The sequence below is a fragment of the Conger conger genome, chromosome 3 (genome assembly GCF_963514075.1).
Source record: "Conger conger chromosome 3, fConCon1.1, whole genome shotgun sequence".
NCBI lineage: Eukaryota > Metazoa > Chordata > Actinopteri > Anguilliformes > Congridae > Conger > Conger conger.
The window spans coordinates 81142621-81159012 of NC_083762.1; the positions used below are offsets into that span (position 1 = coordinate 81142621).

At 44.9% G+C, this 16392-nt stretch overlaps 2 protein-coding genes across 2 annotated transcripts in view; one reads left to right on the plus strand and one right to left on the minus strand.

The window, feature by feature from the left end:
- pdia5 (protein disulfide isomerase family A, member 5) overlaps nucleotides 1-3049 on the minus strand; it is a 67174-nt gene extending 64125 nt beyond the window's left edge. Inside the window, exon 1 of the mRNA XM_061234155.1 lies at nucleotides 2651-3049. Within this exon, the coding sequence (XP_061090139.1) occupies nucleotides 2651-2716 (66 nt within the window). The 5' untranslated portion in view covers nucleotides 2717-3049. The remainder of the gene's footprint in view (nucleotides 1-2650) is intronic.
- Nucleotides 3050-4384: 1335 nt separating this feature from the next.
- The window catches only part of sema5ba (sema domain, seven thrombospondin repeats (type 1 and type 1-like), transmembrane domain (TM) and short cytoplasmic domain, (semaphorin) 5Ba), a 163560-nt gene continuing 151552 nt past the window's right edge, over nucleotides 4385-16392 (plus strand). The window contains 1 exon segment of the mRNA XM_061234919.1: nucleotides 4385-4519. The gene's annotated coding sequence lies outside the window, so the exon portion shown is untranslated.

The window sequence follows — 16392 nt, forward strand, 5'->3', positions numbered from 1 at the left end:
CTTCAGACACGGGATCGTACTGTAATTCTCCTTCAGACACGGGATCGTACTGTAATTCTCCTTCAGACACGGGATCGTACTGTAATTCTCCTTCAGACACGGGATCGTACTGTAATTCTCCTTCAGACACGGGATCGTACTGTAATTCTCCTTCAGACACGGGATCGTACTGTAATTCTCCTTCAGACACGGGATCGTACTGTAATTCTCCTTCAGACACGGGATCGTACTGTAATTCTCCCCCAGACACGGGATCGTACTGTCATTAGCCTTCTTTCATTCTGGGCCATTACTTTTGAAGATGGTTTTTATTAAAGTCTGTTCAGGCGTGAGTGTGTGAGTGTAACTTCTCCGAATAGTACATATATCAGGCTTATCGCACAGTGTGAATGTTAAAATGTCACACCTAATAAGCACAAAAGGCCAGTATCCTGTCTGAGATCTCCATGTGCAAATCTGCCTCCCTTTCCCCACTGAACCAGCACAATCAGCCTGCCGCAGGTCAAACATACCTGCTCGTTTTCCTCAGAGTAACAGGCCAAAGAACAGAGGGAGAGACCAGGGGAAGAGCGAGCGAGCGAGAGCGCGAGAGAGAGAGAGAAAGAGAGAGGGGGGGGAGAGAGAGAGAGAGAGAGAGAGAGAGAGAGAGAGAGAGAGAGACCATTGACACTCCTTTCTTTTAGGCACTCAAGGCACCAATAGGCCTACTTACAAATATTCAAAGAACTCCTACCAATACATTACACTCTTAAACTAAAGAGATGTACACACCCCAGGCCCTTAGCAAAGTCAAGTCAAGAGAGAGGGAGGGGAGGGACAGACAGACAGACAGACAGAGACAGAGACAGAGACAGAGAGAGAGAGAGAGAGAGAGAGAGAGAGAGAGAGAGAGAGAGAGAGAGAGAGAGAGAGAGAGAGAGAGAGAAAGAGACAGAGAGAGAAAGAGACAGAGAGAGAGAGACTCCAGTGACAGAAGCTAAGGCAGGGATGTTTCACGGCAGGACTATGAGCTGAGCCTTTTGTTCAGCTCACTATCAGTCCTTTATGTGGTTTGGTAATTAGCCATCTATCTATCTGAGGTTGGATACGCTCAATGTCACTGTGCACAATGAGAATGGGGCTGGCCTACAATTCACTTCAACAGGCCCTGCTTTTTTTAAGGAAGGGCTTTTAAGAGGGCACACAGCCAAAGCTCAGCAAGTCTCTTAGAACTTGGAATATGAGAGGTATCAGTTTCACAATCCATATCAACAGATTTAGGTCTGGGAACGTCCCAAAGCTGTTTTAGCAGAAGGCACCAGCCGAGGTGAGGTGCGCATTATCTATTTAGTTAATGTCTGCCGTTCTGTACCTGCTGCATGAAAACCGGAGAGGAAGAAATCTTGCCTAAAACTCTGACACGTCTATGAACCCTCCCCTGTTTGCTCTTCTGACCACAAACAGGATGTTAACCGCAAACGTCCTGCTGCCGGCCGTGAGAAGCGGCCCAGGCATATGGAACAAGAAACCACAAGAGCTATATATATATATATATATATATATATATATATATATATATATATATATATATGTGTTAGCGGTTTAGTTTGGGGTTTCAGTTGGCTACTACCTGTCATTCTAAAACAAAGGAATTAGTTCAGGATGTAACAAGCCCTTTCTTAGATTGATTCAGTCAAACGGTATACGCGCCCTTAAAATTTTTAAAAAAAAGAAGCAGGGTGATTTCAGGACATTTATCAATCGATGCCTCTTTTCTAAAGTGAACGATGCAGAGCAGTTTTTCAGCCAAATATTGTATACGAACCTAATAGTGACGCACCCGTGCGGAGCCTACGGCGGACTCCCAACATGTGAACAGTGTGAAACAACGGTTTCAACTCCTGCTCTCTGAATCAGCGGGCCTTGCCATCAGAGTGCAAAACTGAAAATAAAAAAATAAAAAAGATTTCGCGCTCCTGCTATCTTGCGTGGGTAGTCCGGGCACGAGTATACCGCACCGGCACCCGACAGTGGCATCGCAGATCGTCCCCACGTTAAGCGTGCCAACAGGTCTGGCACTCGGGACGATTTTCCACAAACCAAAAAAAAATGCCTTCTGGTCAGTTTGAATGGACTCGCCTTTGGAAGTCACGACTAAGGTTGCAACACATGCTATGCAGTTATAGTAACAACAGTAGAGTATGTAACAAAAACACACATCGCTGTATAAACAACTGCAGCAAAGAGGCTAGACGTGGTTACAGTGCACATTCAATTTGGCTAACGTTATACTATCTAACTGACTTCTTACTTCTTTTTTGAAAATGTACCAAATAGCTCGCTAACAGCTACGTGGCTATCCACACAGATTACTTTGAAAAGATCGAAGCAATCAATCGCCTGTATTGGACATTTTAGATATCGTCGCATACACTACAACGCACAATATCGAGGGAAATCATTCACTAATAATTTACTTCAACTTCAACTTCCAATTTCCGATTGGACTACGAGCCTCTTCGCTAGCTTGCTAGCCAGCAATTCAACTTTGGTCTCATGCGTGGTCCAAGACTGGTGCAATCATACGATTATTGGGCTGTAATTGCCCGAAGTTGTAAAACGTTTGTTGTGCAACGATTATTTATTGTGCATAGCCACGAAAACAACTCACCAGCAACACGGCTAGATACATCTTGCGTCCCCTCATCTCACTCCGGCATCGGATCAAAGTAGCCATGATACAGGCTGCCACGTCTGGATACGCAGGCGCAATCCACGGAATACGGATTCTCGTGCAGGACGCGAAGCTTCCTAGGAATTGTAGTTCCTATTTGGAGCTGTGCAGTTGCGATATCCCATTTGAATGTAAATCAAAGCACTACAGTTCCATTGATTCCGTTTGGATTGAGTCAATTTAAAATACGCACTCTCAGAAAAGCTAAATCGTGTGAGAAGGGTAGACTATAGGTAGACCTATCGCGTTTTAATATACATATTTTGGCAGCTGGAGCCGTGGATGTATGGCTATGGCTAATTGCAAAGGGAAACAACAGCGAGATCACTTCCCCTTTTTACACATTTGCTGAAAGGAACGTGTCATTTTAACTACAGTGTATCATATATAACGTCAAAACGTAGTCTACTGGTTACAGAATGAAGTTGTTGCTAAGACGTACAACTTCATTGCACAAGAAAGCGGCCGGAAGTGGCGCTTCATATTTCACCGCAACAGTGATCTGAGGACGCGCGGACAGGCGGTAATTCTTTCATGTGCCGAGAAGGTAATAACTGATCCAGAGGTCACTGCCGGCGCTCACAATAAAACACCCAAATATAAATTAAGCTGCATAACTGTCTCTTTACTGCAAGACTTCTGGTGCCCCCACCTGGATTACGAGGATGCACTGGTTTGGTTTCGCACAGGCTGGCGAGGTTGTTGGTGCATTCCTTGAGAGGATCGCAGCTCTGCCTTTCTTTCTTTTTTTAAGGATATGTACTCACATATTCACAACACAAGCTACACATTGAAGATCGATTGAAGAATGCACTACTCTACAAATGAAGTTGGAAGATTCTGTATTTACAATAATTGGATATTAAGTGGACACATATAATTCTCAACTTAAATCTAAAACTCTGCACTGTACAGTTACAATAACGATATTTGAATTGCCTCACATTCGGAAATGCACATAATAATGTCGAAAGAAAATAAAATGTTTTCGCTTTTGTTCAGTGCGTCATTTTATTCAACTACTGTGCAGGTAAACTGGATAATCAAATAAGTACATCATCTATAATATATAATATGATAATCTAGTTATTGCTTTGTTGTACGTCGCTCTGGATAACAGCGTCTGCCAAATGCCAATAATGTAATGTAATGTAATGTAATGCATGATGTACCACTAACTGTGAATTCGGTCAAATTCTGTATGTTTCGCCTCCTGGCTGTAGCCAGTTGCAAGCCTTCACCCAATATGTGGACCAATTTTGCGACACGCAGATCTGTAAATTAAGGAAACCACAAAAGGTGACCATGACAAAGTGAAGACGGGCTTGTTTTCTTCATGCCCGCATTCCGAGTTTCTCCAGCATTCCAAACCTACTCAAACAGTTAAGTAATTACCATTGTACCTCACACACGAGAGGCGATGGGGTCCAACTCACCAAAATAGGGGTGCGATTCCTACACTACCAGAAATATGCAACGTTTACCTCAAATATAATAACCATAATCCTCAGACAGAGTATGATGTGTCGCGTTACATAACACATTAATTGCAAAACGTCCTTCGCATCAGCTATACGTCACTCATTTTAAAGTCCCCCCCCCCCCCGTTTCGACACCCCCATAGCAGCGTCGGTTGTTCTGTCCCCTGTAGTAGCTCCGGCTCGTGCAGAGCGCAGATCGCTGAGAGCCGTCCAGTGCGAAGGGTTGTCGGAGAGTGGATACGCCGTTGCTGAGGTGCAGGAGTTAGCTGCCTCGTGTATCATTCAAAGCCTTTTGGAAACGCCAATGCTCCACTCGTAAGAAAAGGTAATATTGTTGTTGGATTTTTTTTTGGTGTGATTCTGTTTGTTTTCAACCCCAAATACTTGAAAAGCAGTTTGGGAAAACTTGCTCCGTGTCCTTGCGCTCTCATGACTTGCAGGCTGATGCTTATTTATTTATTTGTTTTGTTTAATAAATTAACGGAATGCTTAAAGATGCATATAATACTGTTTTGCTATTGCGTCAAAGCGATGTTGTTAAACTGTCAAAAATGACATCATATCCCATTTAGCGCTGTATTGAATCCCACACAGGCTGCAGCGATTGTTTCCTCGTATCCTGGTCGGTTACAGCCTGTCCGTGTTTTTCAGTTCCGACGAAGTTAGAATGCTCGAATTCGGGTAGAATTTCTTTGGAGACCGTGTTTGGATTTTTCCGGAAAATCTCCCGATCTATTTAGATTTTAGATTTCTCGTTACACGTTGAATCTAATTATTATTTACCAATGCACTTGCCTTGCCGTCGAAGGCGCGTATACATCGTTATTTAAGACTCACCCGCTGTATAAATCTGTTTAGTGCATCAGTTAGCAGTTCTATTATACGGGCGCATTTTGACTTGCTACTCACGTTCCCGCTTAGGATCAGAGGTAGGCAACAAAACTGCGGAAGTGGCTTACATTTTTATAAACGTGTTGGACACTTGTTTGCTTACTTTTTTGGTAAACGATTGGTAACATAGACAGTTGATGATGTTATGTTATTTTTCTGTTTATTTTATGACCATAACTTGTTTTAGAGTCTGTTTTTTATTTCCAGTTAAGTCCAGCACTTGCAAAGTTCCTCTGGTCTTGTGCTTAATTATGATAATTAGATGACACGGTATTTGTACTAGCAAACAATACTGTTGCCAGGAAGGCTATGTTTTCGCATCTTTTTATTACAAATACAAATACTGATACAAATGTATCTTCAAGTTCAACACAAGGAAGGCGTTATAAATGAAGGCTCTTGTTTATTTAAAAAAGGGTAAGCCGATGCTGCATATTTGGCAACAACTCGTGTATGTTCTGGAAGAAACCTGTTGTGAGTGATAAGGAATGTAATACCCCCAAAGATTGTTAAATATTTCGTTGGACCTGACCGCTGTTTTGACTGATAACGGGAGAGGGACTGTTCTACTCTGGCAGTTGCAGCGAATAGAAAGAACTTGCATGGCTTTTCTGCCTCGCTGAATTCGTGAATGACAGCTCTCAGGGTTATCACTGAGGAGGGTCGCTAACTGCACAATGCGCAGGGCACATTTCCCTGGCTACAATGAACCGATGGACGAATTTGGGTTTCCAACCGTTATATTGGAAGAATAAGTTATTTCGATGGGTAGACTCTCTTGACCACAAGTAACAATAGCTACATCAGCAGTCAATGCAGATACAAATTACTGAAGAATCTACACTGTCATTTAGATCTTTATTACATTGGGAGCCCTGTGTATGCTTAAATCAATGGTTTGGCCATTTCTGCCAGCGTATTATCGCTAAATGCCAAGAAAGATTATATTTTGTAGTTTCAAAATCTACCGTTGTTGAGTACGAGGCGTGTAAAGCGGAATTTATGCGCCTGGTTGAGACATTTCAGTCTGATGTATCGTCGTATTGCAGAATGGATAATATTTTTTAAGACTGGTGTTTTGGACTCTTAGTTTGAAATCTTATTGTTTTCATCGGAATCGACAGAGGGCAGCGTTGAGCAGCTTTGTGAAGTGGCATGCCACGATCTCCGTTTTTTTCTGTAATTGTAAGAAACTCATCCGAGTCTCTCGGAATTGAACTTTTTGACTAACGCACACCGCGTGACCGTTATTACGAATTCATCCCACTGCAGACCCGTGTGTGTAAAGATACGAAATGGTGTTCGCTTTCGCGATTCCTCGTTTCTGTGAGGAAATGAGCAGCGCCATTCCATTTACTATAAATCTTTTTTTTTTTTTTTTTTTTGATTGAGGGCGGTTGTGGGATTGCGAGATAATGATATTGCTCAGTCCAACATTGCATTGCATCGCTTTGAATCCTCAGCCTACACTTCGCGGAGTTAAAAGGCCGGCAGTGCCTTTAACGAACTGATAGGCTGTCTGTTCTGGAGCCAGACGCTGATGGATTGCTCGTAGCCTGTGCGCTCGCGAGGTTTGCCAGCACATCTGTTTTAAAAATAAACTGCAGCTGTGAGGCGATGGTGTCATTGAACAGCGCATACTTGATACGTGTACAGGCTCACATTTAATTAAGCGTGAGCGTTTATTTCTGGGCGTTTTGTTTACCTCTCTCTCTCTCTCTCTCTCTCTCTCTCTCTCTCTCTCTCTCTCTCTCTCTCTCTCTCTCTCTCTCTCTCTCTCACACACACACACACCCCTGGATCATGTTTTTTTTGTTCGAATTGCGGATTCGTCATTAGTCGAGTCTGGCAGTGTTGTTTACACTGTGAACAAGCTTAAGTGCTCTGAAAGCTTAGAGCTCTAGTTCGGCCGTAGCCTGACTTGTGGCCAGATGCATTTAGCATGAAAAAAAAAAAAAAAAAAAAAAAAAAAAAACCTGGCCTCTACAACACCTTTTTCTGCCCTTTTAACAAATTATTCGGCGTTATAGTGTATTCCTGGAAGTGTAGCACAACGAAAACACTGCATGCATTACCCGCAGCCTCTGACGTCCGTGTACGACACCCACGGTCTGTTCATTAATTTATTTATTGTGATGGTTGGCAGCTCGGTTTTGAATGAGAGGCACAAAAGAATCCATTCTTATTCAGTATGTTAATCACACTTTTTGATGTAGGCCCTCTACAGAAATCTGGAGCTTCTTCTTTGTGTCTTATGAAACGTGGTTCTATAGTGTGAGCAGTCCGGTCTCTTGCGACTGCCTCACTTTTCCAATAGCCGTCTTCGCTCCATGAAATAATTTACACTTACCGAGCTATTGTCAACATCTCCGTAACCTTGCCTACAAAATGAATTCATGACTGGGCCTTTAATGCACCTGGAAATATAAGTGTTTATGCTAAATGCTGTGCCCTGTGTTTTTTTTCCCGAGTAGGAAAAACACCCATCTGGTTTTTTTTCTTTCTTCAAAATCACAACATTGTCTGTCTAGTTGTTATGCGTGTGTACAGGTAGATGGCTCTAAACGTGGGATCAAAGACTGTTCTTTTAACCCACGTAGTAAAGCGATTCTTTTTGTGATGATTTTTTGATTCCCTGTCTGTCTGAGCACGGACTTGCTATGCCGATCAATCGCATTTGAAAATGAGAATCCGTTTAGCCGTCAGAATTAAAAAACAATTTACTGACAGTGCCGCAAAACCTCAACTTCATTGGAATTCTAGCCTGATACACCAAAGATTCGACTTGGTCAACCAACTCATTTGTTAATTTAAGAAGAATAAAAATTTAAAAAAATCTACCCAGGGCTTTGTATTAAACTTTGAGCGAATTCCTCTGGCGTATAATTAATATTCATATGCGCCATTGCAGAAAGTGTTCCGCTGAAGTGTTTTCCTAGCTTTTCCTTTCAGATGTTAAGCAACCTACTTGGTTCTCATCTTTAATGAACTTATGAGAGCCCTTGTAAGTTCTCAGTTCGTGATCTGTGCCAAGTTTCTTTGAAAGACAATCCAAACTAAAGCCTTGTCAGGAAACTTGTCACAGACCTATTGTACCCATGGTAACCACAAGGGGCGGGGCGGCATACAATAGCCTTTGATATCAGCGTCGCTAGCTCATGAATAAGTATGATGGCGATTAAAATAATGACTTGATGGACCTCATCAAATTTTCAGTCGTGTCTCATGAATTATTGCTTGCTTTGAAGCATCAATTGAGCGGCGACGCCAGTAAATGTTTAATGCAGTGAACCCAAGCCAACCGTGGCGACCGATATCGCCAAATGGAAAAATCAACATGTCCGACACATTTCTGCAAGCGGTGAAAGTAAGGGCATCTGAGACGCAAAGCTACAGCCTGCGTTGCTAACCCAAAACACAAGGAGATGCTTGCGGGCAAACTTATGCAATTACCCAGCTAAGAATATGTACAGTATTTGTATTTAACATTAACATATATGAGGTGAGCATGCAAGTACACTCAAGAAATTCATAAGGCCTGACTGAGGAGGTTTCTATTACAGTAAATAAGACAGGATACAAGTAATTGAACCCAGTGGGGTAATCTGTCCTGCATCTGACCCATCCTTGTTACTGAGGAGCAGTGGGCAGCCACAGTGCAGCACCAGGGGACCAACTCCAGTTCTGAGGCCAGAGCCTTGGTCAAGGGCAACATCAGGAGCACACCTAACCTGACACGCATATCTTTTTACGGCTAGATTATCTCTGATGTTATTCTCTGTTGAATGCATGAATTCACATCACTGTATGTTCACAGGAATGTTCTGTCGCAGCGATAATATGGTCTAATTGGACGCCGCTAATCAGTAAATGATATAAATTTAGTCTACCTCAGGATTAGCATTCCCGGCATGAGCAGTAGTCTCAATAATATTTATCAGAAGGTGCGCAGCTTGAAAGCTAATTAGCAGGTGAGCATGGCTTGCCTTGCGCACACAATGCAGTCGCGGACGGATGGTGCTTGTGAGCAGACTTCTCCGCAGGTGATCTTGCGAGCCTCGTTCTGTTTTGGTTTATTTTTCTGAGGAAAATGCTTTGCTCTTGGTCTGGTTTGTGAGCCAGACCCGTCCCCTTCCCCGCCCTCTCCCCACACAGCGAGGGCACTGGGCGGGCAGGAGCTGATGAGGTTTAACTGGTGGCGATTTTTCACCCCTCTGCATATGTGGAGTGATGGTCTCCATCTGTCCCCAATGCAAACCCAGATTTTGGGGTGGGGGGGGGTTACAGTCACAGCTGGAGCTGATCTATACCTCTGAGAGAGACCCCCCCCCCTCCCAACCAGAGGATCACTACAGAGTGGGGTCATGTGACTCCTCCATAAACCAATCAGTCGTTCAGAGTTAATGGTACAATAGGTAAGATTTGTGTTAAAAGATTGTTACAAGCATGTGTCCCTCACGGTAGCGCCTGAAGTGGAGCGATGAGAAAGATGAGGAAGAGTGGAGGTAAAGGATGAGGAAGAGTGTGAGGAAGAGTGGAGGTGAAGGATGAAGAAGAGTGTGAGGAAGAGTGAAGGTGGAGGATGAGGAGTGTGAAGGTGGAGGATGAGGAAGAGTGTGAGGAAGAGTGTGAAGGTGGAGGATGAGGAAGAGTGTGAAGATGAAGATTATTGCCAATTCGTATTTGAATGGAAAAGTCAGTTAATGTATTTGTTAATGGTTAACTAATTATAATAAGATCATAAGATCAGACTTACTAATGTATAAATATCCTTAATTCATGTTTCCAAATACATTAGTTAATGCCAGTCCGTGAACCTTCTTGTAAAGTGCGACTGAAATATGATTTTAAAAAGCCGACAAAATGACAAAAGCTAAACTGAAATGAACCTGTAGGATCCGCCCCCTCTTGCAGGCTGCTGCCTCTGTCTGTCTTTTTAATCTCCTGTGTGATGCCCGCGGGCGTCCCACCGCGCATTTTATTTTTACATTTGCTTTTCAGACTTCCACCGTTTGCACTTGAACATGTTGCTCTTTCTGAAAACCACTTAAATCACTGGGGCTTTTATGACTGGTGCGGCTGAGGTAAAGTGCTGCAGGAGACCGGGATCCTCTGGACAGATCCTGTCTGCTGCTGCGAGCCTTATTCCACACAGCTGTGGTCCTTATTCCACACAGCTGTGGTCCTTATTCCACACAGCTGTGGTCCTTATTCCACACAGCTGTGGTCCTTATTCCATCCTGCTGTGGTCCTTATTCCATCCTGCTGTGGTCCTTATTCCATCCTGCTGTGGTCCTTATTCCATCCTGCTGTGGTCCTTATTCCATCCTGCTGTGGTCCTTATTCCATACAGCTGCAACCAGGGACGACCTGACACGGAAACATATTTAGAGTCATTACATTACCCTGCATGACCAATATTACACTACATTACATTATACTACATGACCAACATTACATTACCCTGCATGACCAACATTACACTACATTACATTATACTACATGACCCAACATTACATTACCCTGCATGACCAACATTACATTACCCTGCATGACCCAACATTACACTACACTACACTACATTACACTACATTACTTTACTCTATAATACATTGCACTACACTTCAGGACTTTACGTGACACTACAGGACATTAAACGACACTGCATTACATTATACGACACCACACTCCAGGCATTTATCTGAGTGACTTACACAGGTTTGCATTTTGTTTTTACACGGTATCAATTTGTACAGTGACCTCTGTTTCTTTGTTGAGTGGACTGCGGAGGGGTTGTCTGATCTTGCCTGCGATTCAGAACTTTTCTCTGGAATATAAAGTATGCTGAAGCCAGGCAGGTTAAGTACCTGGCTCAGGTTGACAATGGCGGTGTTTTACCTGCGTTAGCCTCGGGTTACCAGGGCCGGTCCTGCGCCATTATGCGGCGCTTAAAGGAGATTATTAGTCGCTGTGTAAGTGTGGGGTGGCTGCGTTAGCAGTGCGGTGCTTATGGGGGCATGTTTAAATGATGAGTCTCAGAGGGAATGGCACACTGTCGTTCGGGGCGGTGCTCAGGGGGCATGTTTAAATGATGAGTCTCAGAGGGAATGGCACGCTGTCGTTCGGGGCGGTGCTTATGGGGGCATGTTTAAATGATGAGTCTCAGAGGGAATGGCACGCCGTCGTTCGGCCCTGATGGGGCAGGCACCCGTCGCTCGATGTCAGCGCTGAGATGAATAGTTAATGTGTCAGAGGAGAGGACGGAAACTCCAGCCCTGCGCGGCTCGCTCTGACTCGCTCTGACTCTCTCTGACTCGCTCTGACTCCCTGACTCTCTCTGACTCTCTCTGACTCTCTCTGACTCTCTCTGACTCGCTCTGACTCTCTCTGACTCTCTCTGACTCTCTCTGACTCGCTCTGACTCTCTCTGACTCGCTCTGACTCGCTCTGACTCGCTCTGACTCTCTCTGACTCTCTCTGACTCTCTCTGACTCTCTCTGACTCTCTCTGACTCGGGCTGGTTGAGCCGCATTAAGCACCCGTGTCTAAAGAAAAGCCTTTAGTGGAAAGGCGGTAATGATGTTTTGAGTGGGGTGGGGGTGGGGGTGGGGGCTCTCCCCCAGTGGATGTTTTTCCCAGTGTGATGATCAGTGTTCATTTGGGTGCTACGCCCATTTGCATAGCACTTTTTTTCTTTTCTTTTTTCTCTGTGACAATTCAGAGAATAAATTACCCCTTCTTAAAAAAAAAAAAAAAAAAACTTTATTGAACCCCTCTTCATGTGACCCATCCCAGTTATGTAGGAGCAGTGGGCAGCCCCAGTGCAGCACCCAGGGACCAGCTCCAGCTCTGAGGCCAGAGCCTTGGTCAAGGGCAACGGCAGGTCCAGTTCTGAGGCCAGAGCCTTGGTCAAGGGCAGCAGCAGGAGCACACCTGACATGCATCGGTTCATTTGGATGCCCTGTTCTGCCCTGGTTACTTTTATTCTTATTTTAGGTAAACTTTTAAATAAAAATAGTTTATCTTAGATGCATTACATGTTTTAAAATCATGTACTTGTGTATAAAACATAGGCCAAACCTTGACCGCCACCACTCCAGACTTTGCACCGGTTGAGCAGTGCAGTTGTTTCCATGGAGATCTGTGTTGTAGTAATTCATAAAAAACGCACAGGGCATGTTTATAAAGGGACTGTTTTCATGTGAGAATCGGAGGTACAATTAACCCTGGGGTGCACAGCAGGGGCCGATGCGCTTCAGGATTTTGTGTCAACTTCTGCTCTTAATGATTTAATTCGCTAAATAATGTCTTGATCAGACATTTGTACTTGCACCAGCTACAGCTGCAGGCTGCAAGTCTGCAAAGGTGACTGGTTGGAACAAAAACCAGTTTGCAGACCAGCCCTCCAAGACCGGAGCTGTGCACCCCTGGATTAACCTATTACAAGTGCCACAAAAAACAATTTCTTATCTTTAATTTTCCTCTTTCTAAAGATGCCTTTATATGAAGCCAAATTGATTTGCTGCATCGTTGCAATACATTTAAAAATAATGTCAGAAAAAGAAAAGACTTCCATTCTTTCTGTGAAAATTACAGCTGCTGCGGATGGCACATTATAATGTTTCATGTTCCACGCCATTTAGCACGAATGAAGTCTGTAATTGTAGACTGTCAAGAAGACCGAAGTCATTGCGAAAAATTAATTCTCATGTGGAATAGATTCAAAGGCCATGTTTTTTTTCAATTATCAGAAGTAGAATACATTTGATTGTTCAAACAGTGATCGGAATATGGAGTAATTTTATTGGATTCTTTGTGCTGCGTATTTGTCGCTTAGTTGCACATTCGTGTGAAAGATACTGTCGGCACTCTGCATCACAGAAAATGTTCCAATTACACAGTTGTCTAACAGAAGGAAACTTAATGGAACCCAGTGGAAATTAAACGGATTCTAAGATTGTAGATCCGCGGCGGGTGAATCCGGTCTTGGAGGGCCGGTGTGTGTGCACGTTTTGTTTCCACCGATGACTAATTAGCCAAAGAAGCTAATTGGCTGTGTGCAGCAACATAGATCAGATCGCAGTTAAGCTAAGAATAGGAACAGTCTTCGGCTGTCAATCATGCACTTATCAAGAAATGTGCCGACCTTTTCAGATGGTGTGAAGTGTTACGGGTAATCAAGTAATTAAGGCCAGAAGTTGGCCTGAAAACCAGAAAGTGATATGACCATCTCTGCTCTGAAGAGGATGTGTGCTCCCACTGTGATATTTTAATGAATATTTTAAGGTGCGAGGTGTGACTTGCACGTTCGTATCTAAACAGTTGTTATAAGAGTTCTGAATGCTTCGAGGACACCGACTTAATAGTTTGGAAAAAACATTCCGAACAACGAGTTAAAATGAAAATGTGAAGAAAAGCAGGGTGTCAACGCGTCCTGTTACTGATGGAGACAGACTCTCTGCTTAACGTCGGGACACGCACACACACCCAGTGCAATCGACAGAGCGCCGTTTCTGTGTAGTTGCACAGACGTCGCAGTTCCCTGTGTCCTTCCCCCGTGCGGTGTGGCTTCCGCGCTCCTGTCCGTCTGCTCGTAAATCTACGCTTGGGTCACGGTTAGTTAACCAGACTGCGAACGCTTTACGACCAGTTTATACACTTACAGTTTTATTCCCTCTGTCATTACATCTCCGGCACTTCTTACTCCGTAATGTGCGCCTTCAACTTTCCTTTAATTATCCCGCTAGATAATTGTGGCCGTTTTGTTTGGGTGGGAAATAGAGGCAGATGCTATCCCCGTTGTTGAATCTCCCCAGCGTGTCGAGAAGGACATCGAGCCTCTGAGCCATGGTGCAGGCTGCTCAACCCTGCTATGTTCAGCCCGGCTGTGTTTAACCCTGCTGTGTTCAGCCCGGCTGTGTTTAACCCTGCTGTGTTCAGCCCGGCTGTGTTTAACCCTGCTGTGTTCAGCCCGGCTGTGTTCAGCCCGGCTGTGTTCAGCCCGGCTGTGTTCAACCCTGCTGTGTTTAACCCGGCTGTGTTTAACCCTGCTGTGTTCAGCCCGGCTGTGTTCAGCCCGGCTGTGTTCAGCCCGGCTGTGTTCAACCCGGCTGTGTTCAACCCGGCTGTGTTTAACCCGGCTGTGTTTAACCCTGCTGTGTTTAACCCGGCTGTGTTTAACTCTGCTATTCTGTCTGGGCTCAATTTGACCCCATAACAGTTTAAAACAAATATTTTAGCTGACGAAATATTAAGCACAAAGGTTATGATTCTATTACTGTGTTAAACTGAAAGGCTAATTTCATCTTGCCACTTGATTGCTATTGCTATTAGCAACTTTATTTTAAAAGTTACGCTAAATGTCAACTTTCTAATGTGTTGCATTATCTGAGAAAAGCTGTTATAGTGCCATTATGTTACAATGCTATCATGATGCTTAAAAAAGCTCTTATTATAATGACCTAAGGAAGAAACGCATAATTGTAATTTCGGGCCAAAATGGATGGAAATCATAAGAAAGTGTGTCCCCAGGGCTCTCTTAGAGGAGCATAATTTAGGGTTTCCCTGTATTATTAGTGTCAGATAAGATGCCAGTTTAGTGTTTTAAGGGGAGAACCTCACTTGTTGAATTTGACGGTCTTAACATCGCATAATTACATCACATTTATTCGGCGGACGCTTTTATCCAAAGCCACATACAGTGGGTCCGCACCGAAGGCCACTGGAACAACGGCGGAACACAGGTCAGATAAGGTAGGCTACAGTTCTCATTGTGTCGGTTATCCATAGCCTTGAACATCTATCCTGAAGCACCAATCAACACCGTCACAAAGCTGTCAGCCCCCCCCCGGCCCTCCTCGGGTTTATTTAAAACTCCACGGGCTGTTTCGGCTGCGGACGTGTGGCCTGAGATTAATATTTCTGTTTCAGGTGATCGCCGACGAGCTAAAATGACAGGGGATGTGCTAATGAGCTCCCTGGCTAATGGAGCTGTCATTCCGTAACCACGGTTACCACTTGTCAGATGGGAGCCATCGGACTAGTCACGGCCTGTGTTCCTGGCAGTCGAGGTTTACAAAAAATCATAATAGACTTATTTTTAATCCTCGCACAAGGTTCTGCTGCACACGAGTTCTCCGTAAAAGGACGGTAATTGCATTTCTTCATGCCGATGCGATCTGTGAGCCCAACCGTGCCTGCCACATCAGACTCATTTACTGCGGAGGTTCATCACGTTCTCTCCTGGCTCCTGCAACAGATACCACTTCACAACCACCGTGTTGCCGCTAATGCGCCGGGCAATGACATCTCCGTTATTCTCACAGCGATCAGATCTCTCTGTGTGTGTCTCTCTGTGTGTCTGTGTGTCTCTCTCTGTCTCTGTCTCTGTGTGTCTGTCTCTGTGTGTCTCTGTGTGTCTCTGTGTGTCTCTGTGTGTCTCTCTGTGTGTCTCTCTGTGTGTCTCTGTGTGTCTCTGTGTGTCTCTCTGTGTGTCTCTGTGTGTCTCTGTCTCTGTGTCTCTGTGTGTCTCTGTGTCTCTCTGTGTCTCTGTGTGTCTCTGTCTCTGTGTGTCTCTGTGTCTCTGTGTGTCTCTGTGTGTCTCTGTCTCTGTGTGTCTCTGTGTGTCTGTGTGTCTCTGTGTGTCTCTGTGTGTCTCTGTGTGTCTGTGTGTCTCTGTGTGTCTCTGTGTGTCTCTCTGTCTCTGTGTGTCTCTGTCTCTGTGTGTCTCTGTGTCTCTGTGTGTCTCTGTGTGTCTCTGTCTCTGTGTGTCTCTGTGTGTCTCTGTGTGTCTCTGTGTGTGTCTCTGTCTCTGTGTGTCTCTCTGTCTCTGTGTGTCTCTGTCTCTGTGTGTCTCTGTGTCTCTCTAGGGGGGGGGGGGGGGGCGTGAACACCGCACCCTGGCCTGGCAGAAGGTCTCCCGCTCCGGCAAAATGGCTAGAATAACGGCCGGAGATGCGCGGCTTTGAAGTCACCGCGGCTACGCTCTTACCCGCCGCTGGGCGGGGGGGGTCTCCTGTGTGGGGGGGGAGGGGGGGGTTGTTTGTCACCTGGGTTGGAGGAGGCCCTGCCAAAAGCGCGATGCCCCCCCGGGGCCAGCTGGAGTGCACGTTAATTCCCCCGCGTTCAGCAGCGCGGGACAAACCGCCAGAGTGACACATCTGCTGATGTGTGCCGAGCTCCTGGAGCGGGAGAAAGAAGAGAGGAGGAGGGGAGGAGAGAAGGTAGAGGAGGAGGAGGAGGAGAGAAGAGAGGAGGAGGAGGAGGAGAGAAGGTAGAGGAGGAGGGGAGGAGAGAAGAGAGGAGGAG